General features: G+C 39.6%; 1 protein-coding gene and 1 long non-coding RNA gene across 2 annotated transcripts; both read right to left on the bottom strand.

Annotated features, from left to right (window-relative positions):
* Positions 1 to 10,350: 10,350 nt before the first annotated feature.
* On the bottom strand, positions 10,351 to 11,755 carry LOC123582769 (Golgi phosphoprotein 3-like). Its single transcript, XM_045449258.1, has 2 exons — positions 11,666 to 11,755; positions 10,351 to 10,680 (listed from the first exon to the last, which is right to left on the bottom strand). Exons 1-2 carry the CDS (start codon positions 11,753 to 11,755, stop codon positions 10,351 to 10,353), a joined length of 420 nt encoding a protein of 139 aa, XP_045305214.1.
* Positions 11,756 to 15,598: 3,843 nt separating this feature from the next.
* On the bottom strand, positions 15,599 to 24,648 carry LOC123578392. Its single transcript, XR_006702361.1, has 3 exons — positions 24,459 to 24,648; positions 17,405 to 17,408; positions 15,599 to 15,609 (listed from the first exon to the last, which is right to left on the bottom strand). It is a non-coding gene; the product is annotated as an uncharacterized LOC123578392 (long non-coding RNA).
* Positions 24,649 to 25,396: the final 748 nt, after the last annotated feature.

The raw sequence follows: 25,396 nt of genomic DNA on the forward strand, positions 1-25,396 counted from the left end.
TACACCGTTCACACATCTTGATTTCCCCCCATTGGCTGCATCCCTCCAAAGCTAGAGATTCTGCTGGGTGGCCCCTCCTCCATATCTTAGTTCTCACTGCTCTCCCTTCTATTCCTCCTCCATGTCCCTCTTGCCCTTGTGGTAATGGCTGGTGGCCATTGCTAGCCTCTGGGTGCCTCAATATCCCTTGTTTGTTCCCTTATCTTTATCTCTGAAGGAGTTTCCTTATTGAAGTCCCTTCTTTGGAACTAGTTGAGGTAAGGTCAAGATAAAATCCTCTTTCTGCTAGGACCATCGTGGACCCACTTCATCATCTTCTATTTTTTCTTTTTTTAAATGCTTATTTATATTTGAGAGAGAGTGTAAGAATCCAAAATGGGCTATGCACTGACAGCAGAGGGCTCCAAGGAGGGCTCCAACCCACCAACCATGAGATCATGACCTGAGCCAAAGTCAGATGATTAACCAACTGAGTCACCTAGGCACCCAGTCCATCTTCTTTTCAAAGAGGTGAATCAGAAAGAAGAGAAGAAAAATGCTTGAGGAAGAGAAAGAAACAATATGGTTTTAAAGATAAGAGTTAACCAGGTAACAGCAAAACTGAAACTCATCAAAAAGAAAATACTCTTTTCTTTGCAATGGATGCCCTAGTAAGAGGTCACTTAGTAAAATGGTCACCAACCTACTCTTCAACTTTGCCTTTAACAAAAGCCAGTCTTGATAAACATTTCACTAATTTCCATCTTTTGTTTATTCATCTCAAAGAGAAAATGAAACGTCTATTTATTGCGTACATACAGTGTGCTTATAACTCTTGATAATACTTTAAGGTATCATTCTTCTTATTTTTTTAAATTTATTTATTTATTTTGAGACAGAGAGAGAATGAGCAGAGGTGGGCCAGGGAGAGAGGGAGAGAGAGAGAGAATCTAAAGCAGGCTCCATGTTATCAATGCAGAGCCCAATGCAGGGCTCTAACCCATGAAGCGTGAAATCATGACCTAAGCAGAGATCAAGAGTCAGACTCTTAACTGACTGAGTCACCCAGGAACCCCTACTTAAGGCATTATTAATCTCATTTTAGAGAAGAGGGAACTGAGGCTCTGAGGTAGCAAATAATTTTCCCAGAATCAGATGGCAAGCAGGAGTTAAAGCCAGAATTAATAACTTAGCAAGTATGATTTCATATAGAATATTGCTTTTTTGTATTATTGCAAAGTATTTTTATTTGTTTTGGCCACAATCTTCAGATGCTTTTGATGCTCTGCAAAACAATCTTATTTTGCTTAATTTTTTTATTAAAACAGTTGATCACACTTGCTATTTTTTGTCTTTCTTGAGATTCTTCTATAATTATAGTTAACAAATGAAAAATGTAAGACCAACTGGTGAAATAAAAGATAGAATAGCCCTCAGCTGGTGAAAAAAAAATAGAAGATGACTATTATTCTTTCTACCCTAGCCTAAGTCTCTGTCTCTGTCACTATCTCTCCTGGAGAATGCCCACAGCAGAGGATGTACCATGTAGGCAAACAATTAGAAGTTTCTCCCTGGAGAAATTGAATGGTCCTAAAGAAAAGACCTGCATTTTTTTTTTTTTTTTTTTGACTCTCTGGGTTCTCTGAGATAAGCCTATTCCTTCCACATGATCACTCTTCAGCAAAACTGAAAAACTTGCTTATAAACACAGAGTTCCCAGTCCAGCTTTTCTGTGTCCCATTCTTAAATCTAAATGAATAGATAGGGATCACCAGGCATTTGAGCTCCTTAAACATGCAAGAAAATTTCTGAGATAAAAAATTCACTGGATGAGATTGCAATCAGTTGGATACTATAAAAGAGAAGATCAGTAAATTAAAAGAGAAGAAAACAGGAACTATCCATACTAGAAAAACAGAGAAAACCAGTAGTATGTAAAAAATGAGTAGTCTCAGAGTCTTGTGTAACAACTGGAAACCTAGAAGGGGAAGAAAGAAAATGGTACAGAAAGAAATATTTGAAGATAAAATTTGATGAAATATATCAGCTTAAAAATCCAAGAATTTTGAGCAGAATAAGCACAAAGAAACCCATACTAGGTATATTATTGTCAAATTAGTCAAATGACTAAAAAATCACAGATAAAAAGAACATTTTAAAAGCAGCCAGAGAAAAAAGATACATTACACAGAGGGGCACAGTGATGAGTTGGCTTTGAATTCTCAGTCAGAAATGATGAAAGCTGTGGGGCGCCTGGGTGGCTCAGTCAGTTAAGCGTCTGACTTAGTCTCAGGTCATGATCTCACGGTTCGTGAGTTCAAGCTCCGTGTTGGGCTCTGTCCTGACAGCTCAGAGCCTGGAGCCTGCTTCAGATTCTGGGTCTCCCTCTGTCTCTGCCCCTCCCCCACTCACACTCTGTCTGTCTGTCTCTCTCTCACACACACAAATAAACATTAAAAATTAAAAAAAAAGAAATGCTGAAAGCTGTAATAGAGAGGATCAACATTTGTAAAGTGCTAAAACACACACACACACACACAAATGCCTGTAATCTTGAAATTCTATATTCAGAAAACAATTCTTCAAAAATGAATGCAAACTAAAGACATCTTTTTGTTAAATGAAAGTTGAGCAAATTCATTATCAGCATTTCCAAATGACAAGAAAGGTTAAAGAAAGTGTTCTTAGGCTGAAAGAAAACAATATTATGTAGAAACTCAGATCTACACAAAGGAACAAAGAGTGGCAGTAATGGTAAAAAAAAATTGTGGGCAAATAGAAATGAATTTTTCTCTTGTGTGTGTTTTTTAAATTTCCTTCAGGGATTTTTGACTGTTGAAAGCAAAAATAATAATACTTTGTGGGGCTTATAATGCATGTAGGAGTAAAAATATGACAACAATAGTATGAAGAACAAATGAGAGGAAATTACAGTGTATTTGCACTTATTTTATGTGGAGTAATACAATACTATTTGAGGATAGAATGTGGTAAGTTAGAGATATATGTTGTAAACCCTAGAGCAACGACTGAAAGCAACAAAACAAAAAGGTCTAGCTAATTAGCGATAGAAAATGAAATGGATTACTAAAAAGTATTCAGTGAATCCTAAAGGAGGCGAGAAAAAGGAGAAAAGATACAAAGACATAGGGGAAAAAGGGAAATAAATACAAGAAATATTTTCTTAAAGCCAATCATATTAATAATTAAATTAAACATAAGTGTACTATACAGATCAATTAAGAGAGATTGCTGGGGTGCCTGGGTGGCTCAGTCAGTTAAGTGTCAGACTCTTGATTTCAGCTCAGGTCACCATCTCATAGTCATGAGATCAAGCCCTGCATGGGGCTCCATGCTGGGCATGGAGCCTGCTTGGAATTCTCTCTCTCTCTCTCTCTCTCTCTCTCTCTCTCTCTCTTCTCTCTCTCAAAATAAATAAATAAACATTAAAGAAAAGAGAGATTGCTAAAATGGATTAAAAAACAAGACCTGATATATTCTGTCTACAGGGAATATACTTTAACAATAAAAGTGCTGGAGCACCCAGGTGGTTCAGTCGGTTAAGGGTCCAATGTCAGCTGTGGTCATGATCTCACAGCTCATGAGTTTGAGCCCTGCATTGGGCTCTGTGCTGACAGCTCAGAGCCTGGAGCCTGCTATGGATTCTGTGTCTCCCTCTCTCTCTGTCGCTACCCAACTCATGTGCTCTCTCTCTCTTTCAAAAATAAATAAACATTAAAAAATTAAAAAAAAAAAACAATAAAAGTGCAGATATGTTTTTTTCCCCAATCTTTATATTTTTAACCTAAGTCCTCTAAGAGACTTCTAATATGTTCATAGCAACTTGATTCGTGTAACTCAAAACTGGAAACAACCCAAAGACTCCCACAAAGAGAAAATGGGTAGGAGTACCTGGGTGGCTCAAGTGGTGAGTATCCAACTCTTGACTTCATCTCAGGTCAAGTTCTCATAGTTAGTAGGATCAAGCCCTGTATTGGGCTCTGGGCTGGCAGCATGGAGCCTGCTAGGGATTCTCTCTCTCCCTCTCACTCTGCCCCTCCCCCATGCCCTCTCTTTCTCTCTTAAAATAAATAAATAGGGTCCCTGGGTGACTCAGTCGGTTGAGCATCTGACTTCAGCTCAGGTCATGATCTCATGGCTCATGGGTTCAAGCCCCGTGTTGGGATCTGTGCTGACAGCTCAGAGCCTGGAGCCTGCTTCAGACTCTGTGTCTCCCTCTCTCTCTGCCCCTCCCCTGTTCATGCTTTGTCTCTCTCTCAAAAATAAATAAACACTAAAAAATTAAAATACATACATACATACATACATACATACATAACCATTTAAAACAAGAAAATGGGTAAATTGCAGTATGTTCATATAATTGAATACTACTCAGAATAAAAAAGGAGAGGAGTGCCTGGGTGGCTCAGTCAGTTAAGCATCTGACTTCGGGTCAGATCATGATCTCATGGTTCATAAGTTCAAGCCCTACATTGGGCTCTGTGATGACAGCTCAGGGCTTGGAGCCTGCTTTGGATTCTGTGTCTCCCTCTCTCTTTGCCCCTCTCCCACTCATGCTCGCACTCTCTCTCTCTCTCAAAATAAATATTTAAAAAAAAGAATAAAAATGGAGGAGAAAAGAAACAAACTACTGATAAAACAAAAGAGTACGTACTGAATGATTCAATTTATATCATGTTCTAGAACTGACATAGTTAATATAATGTGAAAAATCAGAAATTTGGTTGTCCCAGGAGAGTGGAGTGGTGGGATTGACCGAGAAAGGGCACAAGGGAATTTTCTAGGGTGATGAAAATGTTCTGTCTTGAGAGGGGTGTGGGTTACATGGACATATGTGTATCAAAACCCATTAAAATATACATTTATGATCTGTGAATTTCACTGTATATAAGTTATACCTCAAAATTAAAAGGCAAAAAATTAGATAAAATTCAATTCTTAATCATGATATATAAGCTTATAAAGATATAAAGATGGAAAATAACTTCTTTAGCATTATGAATTAAGTATTTCTTTCAAAAACCTATTGAAAAAAGGCCTATTGAAAACATCAAAATATAGTGAAATTTAGAAACATTTTTATCAAAGCCAGAGACATCTGCTGATAGCCAAATTGGTCAATACTGTATTTGCCATTGTAATAAGACAAAAGAATGACAAATATAGCACAACTCTTTACTACACACCTTTTAACATTTCTTTTCTTTTTCTTTTTTTTTTTTAAATTTGAGAGAGAGAGAGAGAGAGAGAGAGAGAGAGAGAGAGAGAGAAAGGTCGAGCAGGCAAGGGGCAGAGAAAGAGAAAGAGAATCCCATGTCCCTGGAGATCATGACCTGAGCTGACATCAAGAGTTGGATGCTCAACTGACTGAGCCACCCAGGCACCCCACCTTTTCATGTTTCTTAAAGCATGTGAATATAATACCTATTACAAAATTAAATGAAAACAATATCAAAAATAAGTGTTGCTGATTTAGATTAGAAAAAAATAAATGAACTATAATAATTTGAAATGAATACCATCATTTCCTGATAATATTATTATCTGTATAAAAAAATCCAAGAAGGGGCACCTGGGTGGTGTAGTCGGTTAGGCATCCGACTCTTGATCTTGGTTCAGGACATCATCTCACTGTGTGGGTTCAATCTCTGCGTTGCACCGGGCTCTGTGCTGATGGTGTGGAGCCTGCTTGGGATTCTGTCTCTCCTTCTCTCTGCCCTGCCCCAAATCATGCACACATATGCACTCTCTCTCTCTCTCAAAATAAACAAACTTAATTTTTTTTAAAAAAATCCAAGAACATCTATAGACGGGTTACTAGATTTCTGGTGTCTCTTCCCCTTATAAGAAAACCAGTTTCATTGGATTAGGGCCTCATTCCTATGACTTCATTTAACCTTAATTACCTTCCTAAAGGCCTTGTCTCCAAAAACAGTTATATTGGGGGTTAGGGCTTCAACATATGCATTAATTTTTTTTTAATGTTTATTTATTTTTGAGAGAGAGAGAGAGAGAGCAGGTGGAAGAGGGGCAGAGAGAGAGGGAGACACAGAATCTGAAGTAGGCTCCAGGCTCTGGGCTGTCAGCACAGAGCCTGACGTGGGGCTCAAACTCATGGACCACGAGATCATGACCTGACCTGAAGTTGGATGCTTAACCTACTGATCCACCTCGGTGCCCCTCAACATATGCATTTTTTGAGGAAAATTCAGCCCATAACAATCAGACTCACCAGTTCATTAGTATTTCAATTATATATTATATAAAACCATCCCAAAACTTACTGTTTTATTGTCTCAATGCAATAATAATAAAAATAATTCAGTATTTCTCAAGATTCTATGGGTTAGCCAGGTAGTTCCTTTGCTTCATGTGGTGTTGATAACAGTTTTGCCAATTTTTTCACTAGCACAAAACATCGCTTACTATCCTTCTGGACTTTAATAGTAGTTTCCCCACTGTTTTTTCAAGCTTCCACTAATAGTCTCCTTGCTCCCCCAGCAGTCTCTATCCACTGCCCAGTCCCAAGGCCATGCCACATATGTTAAGTCGTTATTATAGCTGTACCCCACTTTTGGGTACCAATATCTCTTTCAGCTAGTCTTTGTTGTGGAGTAAAATACCCCAAAACTTAATGGCTTAAATCAACAACAATTCATCATTTCTTGTAATTCTATGGGTTGGCTAAGCAGTTCTCCACTGCTTTCACGCAGGCTCATTCACACAGCTGCATTCAGCTGGCAGGTCAGCTGGCTGGGTACTGAACTTAGCTGAGACAGCTGCTCAGCTTTCTCTTTCCATATGCTCTTTTATCCTGGGCTTCATTATGGTATGGTGGTCTCAAGGCAGCATTCCAAGAGAGTGAACGCAGAAACCATATCACTTCATGTACCCCCAGCTCTGGAGCTTGCAAAATGCCACTTCTGCCACAGTCTAGTGGATAAAGCAAAGAGCAAAGCCAGCCCAGATATAAGAGGTGGGGAAATAGGCTCCACCATTTAATAGGAGGTGCAAAGAATCTGTAGCCATATTTACCATGGAAAGTTATGCCATGTTGCTAGATGGAAAGACTCAGTGTCCTAACGATGTCAGTTCCTTCAAATAAATCTGCATGATGTCATACCAACCGAAATCCCAAAAGAGTATTTCAGGAAACTTGGGAAGTTGTTCCTAAGATTCATATGGAAGATGGACTTTGAGCTGTATTACAAAGCTGTCATCATCAAGACAGTATGGTACTGGCACAAGAACAGACACTCAGATCAATGGAACAGAATAGAGAACACAGAAATGGACCCACAACTGTATGGCCAATTAATCTTTGACAAAGCAGGAAAGAACATCCAACGGAATAAAGACAGTCTCTTCAGCAAGTGGTGCTAGGAAAACTGGACAGCGACATGCAGAACAATGAACCTGAACCACTTTCTTACACCATACACAAAAATAAACTCAAAATGGATGAAATACCTCAATGTAAGACAGGAAGCCATCAAAATCCTCCAGGAGAAAGCAGGCAAAAACCTCTCTGACTGTGGCCACAGCAACTTCTTACTCAACACATCTCCAGAGACAAGGGAAACAAAAGCAAAAATGAATTATTGGGACCTCATCAAAATAAAAAGCTTCTGCACAGTGAAGGAAACAATCAGCAAAACTAAAAGGCAACTGATGGAATGGGAGAAGATATTTGCAAACAACGTATCAGATAAAGGGTTAGTATCCAAAATCTATAAAGCACTTATCAAACTCAACACCTAAAAAACAAATAATCCAGCGAAGAAATGGGCAAAAGACATGAATAGACACGTCTCCAAAGAAGACATCCAGATGGCCAACAGACACATGAAAAAATGCTCCACATCACTCAGCATCAGAGAAATACAAATCAAAACCACAATGAGATACCACCTCACATCTGTCAGAATGCCTAACATTAACAACTCAGGCAACAACACATATTGGAGAGGATGTGGAGAAAGAGGATCTCTTTTGCACTGCTAGTGGGAATGGAAACTGGTTCAGCCACTCTGGAAAAAAGTCTGGAGGTTCCTCGAGAAATTAAAAATAAGACTACCCTACAACCCAGCAATTGCACCACTAGGTATTTCTCCAAGGGATACAGGTAATGTTGTTTTGAAGGGGCACAGGCACCCCCATGTTTATAGCAGCACTATCAACAAGAGCCAAAGTATGGAAAGAGCCCAAATGTCCATCAATGGATGAATGGATAAAGAAGAAGTGGTATATATATATATATATATATATATATATATATATATATATATGTATACACAATGGAGTATTACTCAGCAATCAAAAAGAATGAAATCTTGCCATTTGCAGCTACGTGGTTGGAACTGGAGGGTATTGTGCTAAGTAAAATTAGTCAGAGAAAGACAAATATCATATGACTTCCGTCATATGAGGACTTTAAGATACAAAACAGATGAACATAAGGGAAGGGAAGGAAAAATAATATAAAAACAGGGAGGGGGACAAAATGTAAGAGACTCTTAAATATGGAGAACAAATGGAAGGTTACTGGAGGGGTTGTGGGAGGGGGGATGGGCTAAATGGGTAAGGGGCACTGAGGAATCTACTCCTGAAATCATTGTTGCACTATATCCTAACTAACTTGCATGTAAATTTAAAAAATAAATTAAATAAAAATAAAAATAAATCATATAGAAGAGCAAAGGGCTCAGCATCACCAACACAATTTTGAGGAAGGACTGGTCTTCACAGATATCAAGACTTATTATAAAGCTATTTGAACAGCAGGGTATTGGTATAGCAATACAAAAATTGACCAGTGGAAATAGCTAATAACTACGTGAAAAGATGTTCATTGTCAGCGACTATGGAAGACAGATACTGATTGCTCACAAATTTTCCTTCTTTCTTGCTCACAGACTATCCTGTCCCTCCTCTCCCACATCCAATAACCATATACTCCAGAAGAGACAGAGTCCTTCTGAAGAGCCACAAGGTGTGAATCTTGATTAATACATGATTGGTTTAGAAGTGAGCATGTGATATAAATCCAGCCAATGAGACATGAGAGTGCACCTGCTGGGGGTTCTGAATAAGGTTTTATAACTCTTTAAAAGGCACATGAGGGGGCGCCTGGGTGGCGCAGTCGGTTAAGCTTCCGACTTCAGACAGGTCACGATCTCGCGGTCTGTGAGTTCGAGCCCCGCGTCAGGCTCTGGGCTGATGGCTCAGAGCCTGGAGCCTGTTTCCGATTCTGTGTCTCCCTCTCTCTCTGCCCCTCCCCCGTTCATGCTCTGTCTCTCTCTGTCCCAAAAATAAATAAACGTCGAGAAAAAAAATTAAAAAAAAATAATAAAATAAAAGGCACATGAGGAAAAACCATGAGCCTCTTCACTTCTTCCCGTCTTTGGAAATTGTTGTGCAAGAGTTGGATCCTTGGAGCTACTGTCCTTTTTGCAACATGAGCGAGTATCTGAATCAAAGGGCAATATCCTGAGAATTACAGAGAGAAAATGAGGAAAAAAGACATAGGACTCTGGATGTCTTTGAGCTATTCATTTAACCCCCCCAGCACTTCCCTACCTCCTAAATGGTGTGCAGAGCAAAGAGCAATTCATGTGAAGCCCACACTACATGCAGCATACGTGGGATGTATCACATCCCAAATGGCTTAATGGAGCAATTCACCTTTATGATTTAATAGTGAAAATAGATGAGGTTGATGTTAACTAGACTTAGTGTGCTGGTTATTAGATCACCAGAACTCATTCATCTTATGACTGTAAGTTTGTACTTTTTGACCAACATCTCTCTATTTCCCCCACATACCAGAGTCTGGTAACATCATTTTTGAGACTTGGCATAAAAACCCCCTCTTCCCATGGGCATGTGGGTGGCTCAGTCGGTTAAGCGTCTGACTTTGTGTGTGTGTGGTTTCTCCCTCAGGGTTTGAGAAGTACAGAAGACTTTGTACTTGTGGAGAGTTTGCAACTGACGAGATGCTAATGAAGTGCATGTGGACCTGGAGGTAGTTTCAAATAAACATAACAGAAACCCAAACCTGTGACTGTTGAGAAGGGCAACTCTCTGGAACTCAAGAAAGAACAAAATGCCAATGACAGTAAGACTTTTCTCTAAACTTAAACAGAAAGGTCCCTCATACCAGCAGTTTCTTGCATTCACACACACACGCACACACACACACACACACACACACACAGAAAAACTACCTATTATTATATAAAACAAAAGCCAATTATAGTGTAGGAAAGTACAAACTATAAAAAATCAGAAGTCAATAGAATTGAAGCAACTGGCTTACCTGAAAGAAAAACACCTCATTCTGAGCAGTTACTTGGTGAACACTGCCACCACCACCCACAGGACCTCATTGGTGTTGGCCTTCAGACACCCCACTTCCGGATCTAAGTCGAGGAGCTGCCGTACTCTCTTGGTGGCTAAATCATACTGCTCGTCCAGAAGGGGGGCGAAAGCATTCTCCAGGACGTCGGAGGCGTGGGCTAGGTAAATAAGGGCCAGCAAGCGTTTGTCCATGCGGTGAGGGTCATTCACCCATTTGTCAAGAACAGCTTCCTGTACCTTCTTGATGAGGCACTGCTTGATATTGTGGTTGGTGAGGGGATGTGTCATCACGTCAAAAAGTAGAAAGTTCTGGGGCTCCTGGGTGGCTCAGTTGGTTGAGTGTCTAACACTTAATTTTGACTCAGGTCATGATCTCATGGTTTCGTGGGTACAAGCCCCACGATGGGCTCTGAGCTGACTGCTCTGGAGTCTGCTTGAGATCCTCTCTCTCTCTCTCTCTTTGCACCCCTCTTTCCCCCTGCACACGCTCTCTTTGTCTCTCTCAAAATAAATAAAGTTTAAAAAATGTAGGAAGTTTTGGGGGCATCTGGGTGGCCCAGTTAGTTAAGTGTCCAACTCGTGATTTCGGCTCAGGTCATGATCTCTGGTTTGTGAGTTCAAGCCCCGCGACGGGCTCTGTGCTGACAGTGTGGAGCCTGTTTGGGATCCTCTTTCTCTACCCCTCCCCGACTCACTCAGTATCTCTCTCTCTCAAAAAAAAAAAAAAAAAAAAAAAAAAAAAAAGGCAGAAAGTTTCTACTTGTTTCTCTGTTTCTCTGTTTTCAATATGCCCTTTTACACAAGGTATTTAATCATTCTTGCATATTGCTTAACTGGTGATACAATTCTAAGAGATTCCACATCTCACCTAAACAAAAGTTTTTGAAAATTAGAGAATTTCAGCCTTATTTTTTTCCACTCTTAATATGAATAGCAAAATGTGTTCATGGTAGCTGGTGTGTTTCTAGAGAAGTAGAATGCAGAAAGTATTTTATGTTAGTTTGTTTTCCTCGAATCTGAACTTCTTATGGGACAGGAATCATATTTTATTGATCTCTGTAGCCCCAAGCACCAGGTATATTTCCTGAAACTTAGTACTTGCTCAGTAAGTATCTGTAAAAGAGAACGAATAAACTATTCCAACACACAGAATAGATGCCTAATAGTTTTAGTATGAGGTAGAAATGAGCCAAATTCTGGCACATTTCAGTTGGCATGAAGGTATCAATTAAATAGCCAAAGGATAAATGAGAGAGGTTTAATTTTTTAAATAAACTTTTTAAAAGAATAATTTTTGATTTACAGAGAAGTTATGAAGATAGTAGAGCATTGCCATGTGCCCCACACCCAGTTTGTCCCACACCTCACTGGTTTTCCCATTAGTGTGGTACATTTATCATAATTAACGACCTAGTATTGGTACATTCCTCTTAACTAAAGTTCATACAGTATTCAGATTTCCTTAAGTTTTTGCCTAATACTCTTTTTCTGTTCCTGGATCCTGTCCAAGTTACCACATTCCATTTATTTATTATGTTTGCTTAGGCTCCTCCTGGCTTTGACAGTTCCTCCTTGTTTTGAGGACTTGGACAGTTTTGGGAAGTACTACTTAGGTACTTTGTAGATTGTTCCTCAGTTGGGATTTGTCTGATGTTTTCCCCTTGATTAGACTGCAATTAAAGGTTTTTGGAAGGGGTACCACAAAAGTCAAGTACCATCCTCTTCTTATAATATCAAGGATGGACACTATGAACATGACTTATCACTGTTAGTGTTGACTTTGGTCCCTTGGCTGAGATATCTGTCAGTTTTCTCCATCATAAAGCCAAAGCCCCTGCCCCTTTTCATTCTGGACTCTTGAAAGGAAGACATTCTGTGCAGCACACATTTAAGGAGTAGTGATCTAGAGGTGCCTGGCTGGCTCAGTTGGTTAAGTGTCCGACTTCAGCTCTGGTCATGATCTCAGTGCGTGAGTTCGAGCCCCGTGTCAGTCTCTGTGCTGACAGCTCAGAGCCTGGAGCCTGCTTCAGATTCTGGGTCTCCCTTACTCTCTGCCCCTCTCCTGCTTGTGCTCTGTCTCCTTCTCTCTCAAAAATAAATTAAACATTAAAAAAAAATAAAAGGAGTGGTGAGCTATGCTGCACTTCTTTGAGGATAAGGTATTTACATAAATTATTTGAAATTGAAAGTTTTACTTGTCATTAAAGAATTGAATTTAGGGGTGCCTTGGTAGCTCAGTCAGTTGGGTGGTTAAGCATCTGACTTTGGCTCAGGTCATGGTCTCGTGGTTTGTGGGTTCAGGTCCCGCGTCTGGCTCTGTGCTAACGGTGCAGAGCCTGCTTGGGATTCTCTCTCTCCCTCTCTCTGCCTCTCCCCTCTTACAAGCTCTCTCTTTCTCTCAAAATAAATAAATACGCATTAAAAAAAGAATTAATTGAGATTCACATTAAAGATGGCTGGTTGAATAGGTACTCTATTCCTGACAAAATGCCATGAAAATGAGAGCAGAGGGAATTTTATGGAGGTACAAACCTATGAGACTAGTAAAGAAAACAATAGCAGTAAAATTTTAGACACTGCAAAGTAAGTGGAAACGTGGTAGATGGATTAGCGATCCAAGAAAACGAATCCTAAACTGGCAGTGGGTAAAGCAGAGAGGTAACCCACATTACACTGCAGATCCCCAAGGCTCAGAAACTGGCACCAGACAGCTGTGGAAACATGGGTGGAGGAGCAGATAATGGTAGGGCTAAAAATAGAGAGATTGTTTGAAAGTCTTTTTAGAAAGTACCTCCAGATCCTCTCATCTATTCTGTGCAGCCAGCCTAGTAGAAGAGAACAAAACACAGGGTCTCTGGACTCAGGCACACAGACACAGTCGAAGGAGGCAGGGATCTCTTACTGAAAACCGGGGGATCAAAGAAAAGTTTATGTCCTAAAATTTGTGACATCTTAGCCTTCTCCTTCCTCTCAATTCCTGGAACTCTGGAAGCTAGGATTATACCTTCCAGCCAAGACATTAGGAGAGTCTTCTCTGGAAAATTCTACCAGCCCAACAGAAAAGAATGAAAAACACTGACAAGAGAATTTCCTCAAAGAAGTATAATGAAGCCCCCACTGCACCACCTCCCATCATGAACACACATAGTTTCCAAATAACTTTTTGGGCCTCTCTTTCTAAATATGAACAGACTGCCAGGGAGTGCACTCATTTGGTAAAACCCCTCTAATGTGAAACACAGAGCTCAACATAAAATATGAAAATAACAAAAAGATGTTTATAATTGCCCTAAAATGGAATACTCTTCAGTGACAGAAAAAGGAACGACCTGCTGATGCCTGCTGCAGTGAGAACGGTGTTCACACACAGCATGTGAGGTGAAAGAAAGCAGACACAGAAGAACATTTATTGTACTATTCTATTTGTATGAAGCATCTAGAAAAAGTAAATGTGTAGAGACAGCAGATTATTGGCTGATTGGGACGAGATGGGAATGGAGATGAATTGCAAATGGAAGCATGAGATTTTTTTGGGGTGTAGAAATGTTCTACAACTGGATTGTATGGGGCACCTGGGTGGCTCAGTCAGTTAAGCCTCCAACTTCGGCTCAGGTCGTGATCTCGTGGTCTGTGAGTTCGAGCCCCACATCGGGCTCTGTGCTAACAGCTCAGAGACTGGAGCCTGCTTCAGATTCTGTGTCTCCCTCTCTCTGCCCCTCCCCCATTCATGCTCTGTCTCTCTCTCTCTCTCTCTCTGTCAAAAATAAATAAGCATTAAAAAAAAGAAAAAATAATAAAACTGGATTGTAGTGATGGTTGAATGATTCAATGAATACTCCAAACGTCAGTGAATTAGACACTAAAAATGAGTGAATTTAATGACATAGGAATTATATCCTGGGTGGCACAGTTGGTTAAGCATCAGACTCTTGATTTTGGTTCAGGTCATGATCTCACAGTTCATGAGTTCAAGTCCCATGTCAGGCTCTGTGTTGACAGTGTGGAGTCTGCTTAGGATTCTCTCTCCCTCTCTCTCTCTGCTCCTCCCCAGCTCTTTCTCTCAAAAATAAATAAACTTAAAAAAAAAAAGAATTATACCTTAATAAACTTGTTTAAAAAAAGAAACTCAGAGAAACAAACTATGGAGGGAGAAGAAAAATGAAAAAGGTCATGGCTATCCCCAGAGAAATAAGAGATGATATGTATCCATATACGAGATGATAGTTTTGAAAAGGACATTCAGAGGATAACAACAACAACAACAAAAAACTAGAAAAATAAAAAATTGGATGGCAGAAATGAAAAACTGAGAAAAGTGGAGGATATAAGGAATCCAAAATGTAGAGCAAAATGGTGAATAACTGGACAATAAGAAAGAAAACATAAGAAATTAGATGGTTGATTCAGGAGGCCTAACAGCTGAATGATAGGAGCTCCAGAAAGAGAGGGCTAAAAAGAATGGTGGGGGAAAGTATTGGTAAAATAACATAAACAAATTTTCCAGAGCTCAAGAACATGAGCTTCTTCTCAGAAAGGCCCTTTGGGTATCCAGCCCAATGAATAAAAGACAAAAAACAAAAGCAAACAAAAACCTCAACAAACAATTTTAAAAAACAACAAAAGACTCATTATTGTGAAGTTTCAAACACTGGAGATAAACAGAGGATAGTAAAAGCTTCTGGAAGGGGAGGAGGACATGGGGGGCGCAGATAATGGTGAGACAGATAATGAATAGAAGATTATGAATCAGAACGGCATCAAACATCTCAAATGGGAGGTGGAAAATAATGGAGCTAGACCTTCAAATTTATTTTTAAGTTATTTTTTAGCCAAGTGTTCCATATTTAGTCAAATTCTCCATCAAGTGAAAGAGTAGAAAAGAGACAATCTTCAAAAAAATTTTTTAAATATTTATTTATTTTTTGAGAGAAAGAGAGAAGGGGACAGTGTGAGCAGGGGAGGTGCAGAGAGAGGGAGACACAGAATCTGAAGCAGGCTCTAGGCTCTGAGCTGTCAGCACAGCAGAGCCTGATGCGGGGCTCGAATTCAGGCACTGAGATCATGACCTGAGCCAAAGTTGGCCACTTACCTGACTGAGCCACCCAGGTGCCCCAAAAAGAGACAATTTAGACATGGAGAGGCTCAAAAAAATGTACTTTCCAGACATCTTTCCTAGGAAGCTATTTGAGGATGTGCTTGAGTGTGGATGAATGCTTGCACGTACACACACACACACACACACACACACTAAATTGAGCCCAAAAAGGGCTCAATTTAGAAAAAAGATATTGGGATATTGAGATACATGGGATTGAGGAGACAGAAGATCCAACGGAGACAAAGAAGAATTCCCAGAGTGACAGCAAATGGAGTCCCAACAAAACAGGAGTGAAGCACCCGCAGTGAAACCTTGCAGACTGGAAAGCAGGGGGAGGGAGGCACTAGGAGGATTCTCTGGGACAGGAGCCAGGGGATGCGGGAGGCATGAGGGCCAGGATATAATTCTTCAATCACTGAACATGATTTGTATAAAGTGCAATTTACAGCTATTTTATAGAGCTGTTGAGGATGTGGGAATATTTAATCAGTTGTTCAAAGAAAATGAAGAAAATATTAAAAAAAATTTTTTTAACATTTATTCATTTTTGAGATTGAGAGAGGCAGAGCATGAGCAGGGGAGGGGCAGAGAGAGAGACACACAGAATCTGAAGCAGGCTCCAGGCTCCAAGCTGTCAGCACAGAGCCTGACGTGGGGCTTGAACTCACAGACCATGAGATCATGACCTGAGCTAAAGTCGGACGCCCAACCGACTGAGCCACCCAGGTGACCCAGAAAATATTTTAAAATGAGGCAATTATTGGGGAGCCTGGGTAACTCAGTTAAGCATCTGACTCTTGGTTTTGGTTCAGGTCATGATCTCACATGATCTCAGCATGATCTCACTGAGCTCGAGCTGCACATTTGGCTCTATGCCAATAGTTCAGGGCCTGCTTAGGATTCTCTCTCTCTTCTTCTCTCTGCCCCTCCCATGCTCATGCTCTCTCTCTCAAAATAAATAAATTTTTAAAAAATTAAAAAAAATAAAGAAGCAAAATCAGAGAAAATAGCTAAAAAATTGGAACTGTTAGCTTGGTGGATGATGGAGGGTTGAAGAGAAGGGACTCCTCTTTTATAAAAATCACTTTTAGTAATAATTGATGTTTTATACTATTCAAATGTAGCATGCTGATAAAAATAAGTGGATTTAACTATAATTATAGTTATTTTATTAAAAGCAAAAAACGTAGGGGCACCTGGGTGGCTCAGTCGGTTAAGCGGCCGACTTTGGCTCAGGTCACGATCTCACAGTTCGTGGGTTTGAGCCCCACGTCAGGCTCTGGGCTAACAGCTCAGAGCCTGGAGCCTGCTTTGGATTCTGTGTCTCCCTCTCTCTGCCTCTCCCCCACTTGTGCTCTGTCTCTCTCTCCTCTGTCTCTCAAAAATAAATAAACATTAAAAAAAAAAGCAAAAAATGTATATTTGAAATTATTCAATATCAAAAATAGGAAACTTCAAATTTTAGTATCAATACTCAATTTAATATGCATAAAATTGTATTTAATCATATGAATTAATACCAAAAAGAAGATTTGATTTGGAAAAGCCATTTTGCACTTTATGATTTGCTTTGTAGAATTGGAGTTTTAAAATTGTGATAATTAATTCATGAAGGGTTGAGGATTTGATTCCTACTTTCTGAGGTTTATTAATATTTAAAAGTCTGTATCTGAAGCATAAAGAACTTTATCAAATTAAAGAGTGGTAAATCATTCCCCTTTGAAGAAAAACATAATTTGCATTCAAATTCCTTCCTTATCTTTTAAAAAGAGTAAAGACAGCACTGATTTTTAGGCCTCATGATATTTACTACCCCAGGAAGAGTTTGCAAATGGGAATTATACCCAAATCATGAATGTAATCCTGATTACTTTTTCTTCTGGATTAAACATATGTGTACACACCCATATTTAAACATTAAGAAATTGACAGCAGTTATTTTACCCATCTGTAGTCTGAGCCCAATGATGGAACAGCCTTTCTCCCTTCTACCCTCCCTCCCTATTTCCCTCTTTTCCTTCTTTCCTCTTTCTAGAAGCATTTACTTTGTTCCTAGTACTAGCTGAATGTTGAGAACACAAAAAAATAGTAAAATAAACTCTTTTCTACAGGGAAATTACAATCTGGTGCCACTTTCCACAACTAGCCATAAAGCAAGGTGTAAGGGAAAGAACAAAGTATTAAGAGAACAGAGAGGAATCAGAATTTGCAGGGTGTCTGGGGACAGAATGTAAAGGGAAAAACTCTCCAAAGAGGATACTTTCTTGCTTTGACTTGGAGAGTCAGACAAGCTAAGGGAGAGAGGTGATGCCCTCTGCAGAGGGCGCAGCAGGCATAAAGCATCCAAGGGCACAGAAGGAAACAGTGAAAGGTACAGAGTACCCAGTATCTCTGCCTCCCAAGGTGATTAACTTCTGGTCCATTTTTGCCCTGAACACTCATTCCCTCAAAGTCACCTGCACACACTGGGAAGAGAATAAGAAGCCCGAGGCTGTTGAGTTAGAACTGGACACGCCAGGGTGGAGGGTAGGGAGGGCTCTATAGAACTGGGAATGACTGTTTCATTCCTGGCACGAAGGAGAATGCATTGTAAGCACATTTGAATAAAGGAGTGCTCTATGAATAGTACTAAATTTGAAATTCTTGAACAAAAGGATTTTCTTCAAGTTCCAGATTATTCAGGTTCAGGTGAGAAACGACTTGACAATTTATATTTGGAAATTGGACATGAGATGTTCTTTCATTTAACAATTATTTACTGGGTGCCTGCTGTTGCTGCTGTCAGTGTTCAAGACACTGGGAAAAAAAGGTCTTAACGTTTGTGACACATATTCAGGGGCTTCTTTATATTTATAGTTCATCTTTCTAGATTAAAAAAATAATAATAATTGCCAGAAATCAACTTAAAAGTTCATCAAGATGGGGGCATCTGGGTGGCTCAGTTGGTTAAGCATCCGGCTTTCGATTTCATCTAAGGTCATGATCTAATGGTTTGTGAGATCAAACCCTGCATGGGGCTCTGCATTGACAGTGCACGGCCAGCTTGGGATTTTCTCTCTCTCCCTCCTTTTGCCCTTCTCCGGCTCATGTGCATGCTCTCTTTCTCAAAATAAATAAGTAAACTTTAAAAAAATTTCATCAAGGCCAATTTAAGGGATTTACCAAGAATATTGCAGATACTTAGATGCAAATGTGAGGAGGTTATTTTTAAAAAATTATTACAAGAGGGGTGCCTGGGTGGCTCAGTTGGTTAAGTGCCCAACTCTTGGTTTCAGAGCAGGTCATGATCTCACAGTTTGTGAGTTTGAGCCCCGAGTCAGGCTCTGTGCTGACAGTGCAAAGCCTGCTTGGGATTCTCTGCCTGCCTCCTCTCTCTGTCAAAATAAAATAAATAAACTTAAAAAAAATTTTAAATTTATTACAAGAAAATTTAGCATTGCCCCTAATAATACAGAATTATGAAACTGAAAGCACGTATGTGGTGATCTAGTGCCACCGTGTGTCCCAATTACTCAATTACATGATTTAACAGTCAAGATTCTGTATTCTTTTCCTATTGCAGCTGTAACAAATCACCACACATTAGTGAAAAACAACAAATTACCACAAATTTGTCATAAATTTGTAATGTATCTCAGTGGGCTACAACCAAGGTGTCAGCAGGGCTGTGTGCCTTCAAAGCCCTACAGAAGTCTCTGTTTTACCTTTTCCACATTCTGGAGGCTGCCTGGATTCCCTCGCTGGTGGCTCCATTCCAGAACCAACAATGGCCAGTTGAGTCTTCGCATGGTAAATCTCTCTGACACTGCCTCTCCTCTTTCACTTTTAAGGACCCTTGTAATTACATAGGGCCCACCTGGATAATCCAGGATAATCTCACCATCTCAAAATCAGTTGATTAGGAAACTTCTATCTGCAATTTTACTTCTCCCTTGCCATGGAACATAACATATTCACAGGTTTTGGGGATTAGGATGAAAATATCTTTGGGAGGGGGGCATTATTCTGTATACCACAGAATCGATTAGGTTTTATTTGGGGGGGATATGCTACTTTTTATGTTTCAAATGATAAAGACATTAAACTGTTTCTCTGTCCTTATTTGTAACTTGGAATTGATAAACAGGAAAAACCTATCTTTTGCCAATGTCTGTAAAATTAGCCACTGTGAGAAGTGAAATGATTCATTTTCAGAAATACCAAATCAAAGCTGTGCTGTCTAGTTAACAATAGGTTTACAACCTATTGGGAATTTGTATGAGCCCCTCTCCCCCCGCACCCACCCCCCAAATGGATTCCCAAACCCTTAGACACTTCACTTCCTGGTTCTTCCCCTCTCCGTTTTTGGGCTTATTTTCACAGGCTTTGCAGTGAGCATGTGCCAAAGAACTGAAGTCTCTGTATCACCTCAAGGAATGTACATTTGTTCCAATCAGACTACTCCTTGCCTTGCATGGGCATAGGCAACGTCGGGTAAGGCTGTAACCTCTGTAGTGCTCAGCCAATGAGGAACCAGGGGAGGGACTTGCATGCTAGGAGATAAATTGTCTGCTGTAACTGCCCCAAGTGTGCCTGTCCACCAGACACCTGCTTTTGCAACACTGTTGATTAAAGCCTTGCTCTACTGTGCTCGGAGTCCCCACGTCCCTACTTTGATTGGGGCAGTGGGCTTATTTCTCACAGCCATGCACTTAGAAATCCTTCCAGTGAATTTTTACTTATGCTTTACTAATCTTAGCTAGAAAAACCCAAACTAAACATTAAAATATTGTTAAATTTATCTTAAAATTATTTTGACTTGGGGAGCCTGGGTGGCTTAGTTGGTTGAGTGTCTGACTCTTGATTTCAGCTGAGGTCTTGATCTCAGGGTTTGTGGGTTCATGCCCTGCGTCAGGCTCTGTGCTGACAGTGCATGGAGCCTGCTTGGGATCCACTGTCTCCCTCTCTCTCTGCCCCTCCTCCCCTGTTCTCTTTCTCTCTCTCTCAAAATAAATAAATAAACTTAAAAAAATAATAAAATTATTTTGACTTGGCAAAGGCAGGTGTAAGCCCAAATACTGCTTGATCATATACAAAATATACAAGTAGAGGGTCTTTTTTGTTTGTTTACAGGGCAAATGGCTTTGTTCACAAACCAGTCAGAATTAAGTTCACAAAAACTCATAATTGGAAAATTTTGAAGGGATTAAAAGAGGAGAAGAAGGGAACAGGTGGATTTTGTTTCTTTACATGTATCTACCTCCATTACTGTAGCAGATGAGCACCCCACTTTTGTACTGGTCATTTTCCAGCCAGGGGAAGAGAGACTATTCTGCACCCACCAGGATTTAATGGGCTGCTTTCTGAGTAGAGATGAGGTAAGGCAGGGTATGCTAATCAAGCCTCACAGGAAAATCAACAAGATAAAATACTTGTGATGTGGTTTGAAGTGTTGGGGTTTGGAGCTGACAGGTAAGAAAGAACTCTTGAGATGTCTTTGGTGCAAACAACGTGGTTTTATTAAAGCACAGGGACAGGGCAGGTGGGCAGAAAGAGCGGCACTAGGATTATGAGTGACTGATTAACTACCCTGGAGCTGGGGGAAGTAGAGATAAGGGGAAGTTTCCAAAAGGACTTTCATATGCTAAAGAAGACTCAGAATCCTGAAGGCATAGCTATTGTCAAGCTCAAGTTGTTTTTCCCTCTAGCAAAGCATTAACTTTTAAGATTGTCAGGAGTTCCTGGAAGAATGCCATACTCTGCCTATCTTAAGTGTTTGTCAATGGGCTGCGGGTTATAAGGAAATTTAATTTTATCTACACTTCTTTCTGCGTTTGTTTCCCACATCACTTATGTTTTCTTTTTATTATTATTATAATTAGTTTTTATTTAAATTCCAGTTATTTAACAGTGTAATATTCGTTTTGAGGATACAAAATACTGATTCAACACTTCCATACATCACACGTGCTCATCACAAATGCATTCCTTAATCCTCATCACCTTTTTAACCCATCCCCTCCCCTCCCACCCCCACCTCGCCTCCGGTAACCATCAGTTCGTTCTCTATAGTTAAGAGTCTGTTTCTTGGTTTACCTCTCTTTTTCTGTCCCTTTCCTCATTTATTTTGCTTCTTAAATTCCACTTGTGAGTGAAATCATGGTATTTGTCTTTCTCTGACTGATTTATTTCACTTAGCATAATACTCTCTATCTCCATTCATGTCATTGCAGATGGCAAGATTTCATTCTTTTTTATGGCCACACCTTTGTCCATTCATCAGTCGATGGACACTTGGGCTGTTTCCATAATTTGTCTATTGTAGATAGTGGTGCTGTAAGCATCAGGGTGCTTTGAATTAGTGTTTTGTATTCTTTGGGTAAATACATAGTAGTGCTGTGAGATGTAAGGGAGATGATTCATTTTCAGAAATACCAAATCAAAGCTGTGCTGTCTAGTTAACAATAGGTTTACAACCTATTGGGAATTTGTATGAGCCCCTCTCCCCCCGCACCCACCCCCCAAATGGATTCCCAAACCCTTAGACACTTCACTTCCTGGTTCTTCCCCTCTCCGTTTTTGGGCTTATTTTCACAGGCTTTGCAGTGAGCATGTGCCAAAGAACTGAAGTCTCTGTATCACCTCAAGGAATGTACATTTGTTCCAATCAGACTACTCCTTGCCTTGCATGGGCATAGGCAACGTCGGGTAAGGCTGTAACCTCTGTAGTGCTCAGCCAATGAGGAACCAGGGGAGGGACTTGCATGCTAGGAGATAAATTGTCTGCTGTAACTGCCCCAAGTGTGCCTGTCCACCAGACACCTGCTTTTGCAACACTGTTGATTAAAGCCTTGCTCTACTGTGCTCGGAGTCCCCACGTCCCTACTTTGATTGGGGCAGTGGGCTTATTTCTCACAGTGCAATTGCTGGATCCTAGGGTGATTCTACTTTTAACTTTTTGAGGAATCTCTATACCGTTTTCCAGAGTGGCTGCACCAGTTTTCATTCCCACCAACAGTGCAGGAGGGTTGCCCTTTCTCCACATCCTCGCCAATATGTGAGGTAACACGTGTTGCTGATTTTTAATGTGTTGCTGATTTTTAAATGCTTGGGTTTTCAATAGTGCTTCCCCAGCCTTTTCTGGAATGTCACATATAGTGTACTATGGGAAGGGTACATCAATATTATGCAGGTAGGATGAGGAAGAACATAATAATTGCATACTTCTTTTTCTGTTGTAAAATTGTTACCAGCTATTAGCAGGACTGACCTGCACATCTCTCCAGGGCCCATGTAAGGCTTCTTCCCAGCTTGAGGAAAGCTTCATGAAAACATTAAAGCATCTCCAACAGAATTTCCTTACAAAGCATTTCAGTAAATTAGCAGTCATTAGACTGCTGTGTAAGTCTCGGTGATAACCTGTTATAGTTTCCATTGTAGAGGTTTTACGTATCTTTTGTTAAATTTCCTCTTAAGTATTTTGTGAAGTATAATGCTTCTTTAAAAATAGTAATGATTTAAAAAACATAATAATGGTTTTATTTCTTCCTTTGTGATATATACGACTTTTGTATCTTTTCCTTACCTTTTCACCGTAGGTGGGACTTCCAGGATAGTGTTGAATGGAAGTGGTCCAAGTGAACGTCTTGTCTTTGTTCACTGTCTTGAGGGGAAAGTATTTAATATCTCATGGGCAGTATGGTATTAGCATCAGGTCCTTTCTAGATGCTTTTTTTAAAAATGTTTATTTTATTTATTTATTAGGTTATTAATGTTTATTTATTTTGGGGGAGGGTGGGGAGGGAGAGAGGCAGACAGAGAGGAAGACCAAGGATCTGAAGCAGGCTCTGTGCTGACAGCAGAGAGCCCAATGTAGGGCTCAAACCCACAAACTGTGAGATCATGACCTGAAGTCAGACACTTAACTGACTGAGCCACCCAGGCTCCCCAGAGCTTTTTTTTTTTTAATCATTTTTATTTTCATTTTATTAAAAAAAATTTTTTTTAATGTTTACTTAGTTTTGAGAGAGAGACAGACAGAGTGCAAGTAGGGGAGGGGCAGAGAGAGAGGGAGACACAGAATCCGAAATAGGCTCCAGGCTCTGAGCTGTCAGCACAGAGCCCAATGCGGGGCTGAAACTCACAAACCAGAGATTGTGACCTGAACCAAAGTCAGATGCTCAACCACTGAGCCACCCAGGTGCCCCCAGAGCCTTTAGTTTTAAAATTATGATGGCTATTGGATTTTATCAGAGGCACTTTTTTCACATTTATTGGTATGATCATATAGTTTTTCTCCTTTGTTCTGTTAATGTGACAAATAACCTCAATTTTCAAAGATTAAGGTGACCTTGTACTCCTGGAATAAACCCACTTAGCCATGATGTAGTTAGTGTTGCTGCTTTCAAGTAGCTAATATTTTGTGAAAGATTGTTGTATCGTGAGAGATGTTGGTCACAAATTTTCATGTAGTCTCTTGTCAAGGTTTTGACAGGGTTATACTGGCTTCATAACATGAGTTGGAAATAGTTTCCGTTTTCTAAAAATGTGTAAGATTAGTATTATTTCTTTCTTAAATGTTTGATAGAATTCCCAAGAGAAACCATCTGGACTTGCAGTTTTCTTTGCAGGAAGGCTTTTGATTAGCATTTCAACTTTAAAAATAGAGTTATTCAGATTTCGATTTCTTTTTGTATCATTTTGTAAGTTGTGTTTTTTTTTAAGTTTATTTATTTTGAGAGAGCAAGAAAATGCAAGTGGGGGAGGGGCAGAAAAAGTGGGAAAGAGAATCCCAAGCAGCTTCACACTGTCAGCGTGGAGCCTGATGAGGAGTTTGAACTCATGAACCGTGAGATCATGACCTGAGCTGAAGTCCGATGCTTAACCTACTGAGCCACCCAGGTGCCCCTGGATTATTTTACTTAGCATAATATTTTCAAGGTTCATCCATGTTGTAGTATGTATCAAGGTCTCATTCTCTTTCATGATCAAATAATATTCTATTGTATGTATATACTACATTCTGTTTATCCATTCATCTGTTGATGGACATTTGGGTTGTTTCCATCTTTTGGCTGCTATGAATATGCTCCAATGAATATTGGTGTACAAGTATCTGAATCTCTGCCTTCAGTTCTTTTGGGTATATACATAGGAATGGAATTGCTGGACTATATAATTCCATGTTTAACTTTTTGAGGAACTGTCAAACTCTTTTCCATGGTGGTTGCACCAGTTTTACATCCCCACCAACAGTATATGAAGGTTCCAATTTCTCCAAAGCCTTGCCAACACTTATTTTCCTAAAAAAAAAAAAAAAAAAAAAAAAAAAAAAAGTAGCCATCCGAAGGGGTATGAAGTGCTATCTCATTGTGGTTTTGATTGGCATTTCCCTAATGACTCATGATGTTGAGCATCTTTTCATGTGTTGGCTTCTTTTATTGACTAGTTGTATATCTTCTTTAAAGAATTCTTTATATATTCTAGATATTAATCCTTTATCAGGTATATGATTCACAAATATTTTCTTGTATTCATTGGGAGGTCTTTTTCACTCCCTTGATAATGTTCTTTGATGCAGTAGAGTTTTTAATTTTGATAAAGTACAATACAAAGTCTTTAGGGATAAATTTGAAGAGATTTGGCATCATATTGAGACCTCCTATCTATGAATAATAATATTCTCCATTTACTGAGGTTTTCTTCTATGGCCTATAATGTTTACCTTTTATCTTGTAAAGATCTTTTATATTTACTATACAATGTTGAATGTATGTTTGAATGTTTATTCTCAGGTATTTTATACTTAGGTTTCTGTTGTGAATTTCTTTCTGTTGCATTTTCTGTCTGCTGCTGGTGAACTGGAAAACTACCAATTTGTGAATGTCTAGTTGCTATCCAGTCCCTTTGTTGAACTCTGTTATTATTTGCCAGTTTTCATCATATTCGTTTTCACAG

The sequence above is a fragment of the Leopardus geoffroyi genome, chromosome A1, assembly GCF_018350155.1.
Source record: "Leopardus geoffroyi isolate Oge1 chromosome A1, O.geoffroyi_Oge1_pat1.0, whole genome shotgun sequence".
In the NCBI taxonomy this organism is placed as follows: Eukaryota; Metazoa; Chordata; class Mammalia; order Carnivora; family Felidae; genus Leopardus; species Leopardus geoffroyi.

Coding starts and splice junctions, on each gene's coding strand:
- LOC123582769 (XM_045449258.1), bottom strand. CDS start 11,755: ATGTACCACACTAATGGGAAAACCAGTGAGGTGTGGGACAAACTGGGT. Junction 10,681..11,665: donor ACTATCTTCATAACTTCTCT/GTAAATCAAAAA, acceptor TGAGCCACCCAG/GAGCCCCAGAACTTTCTACT.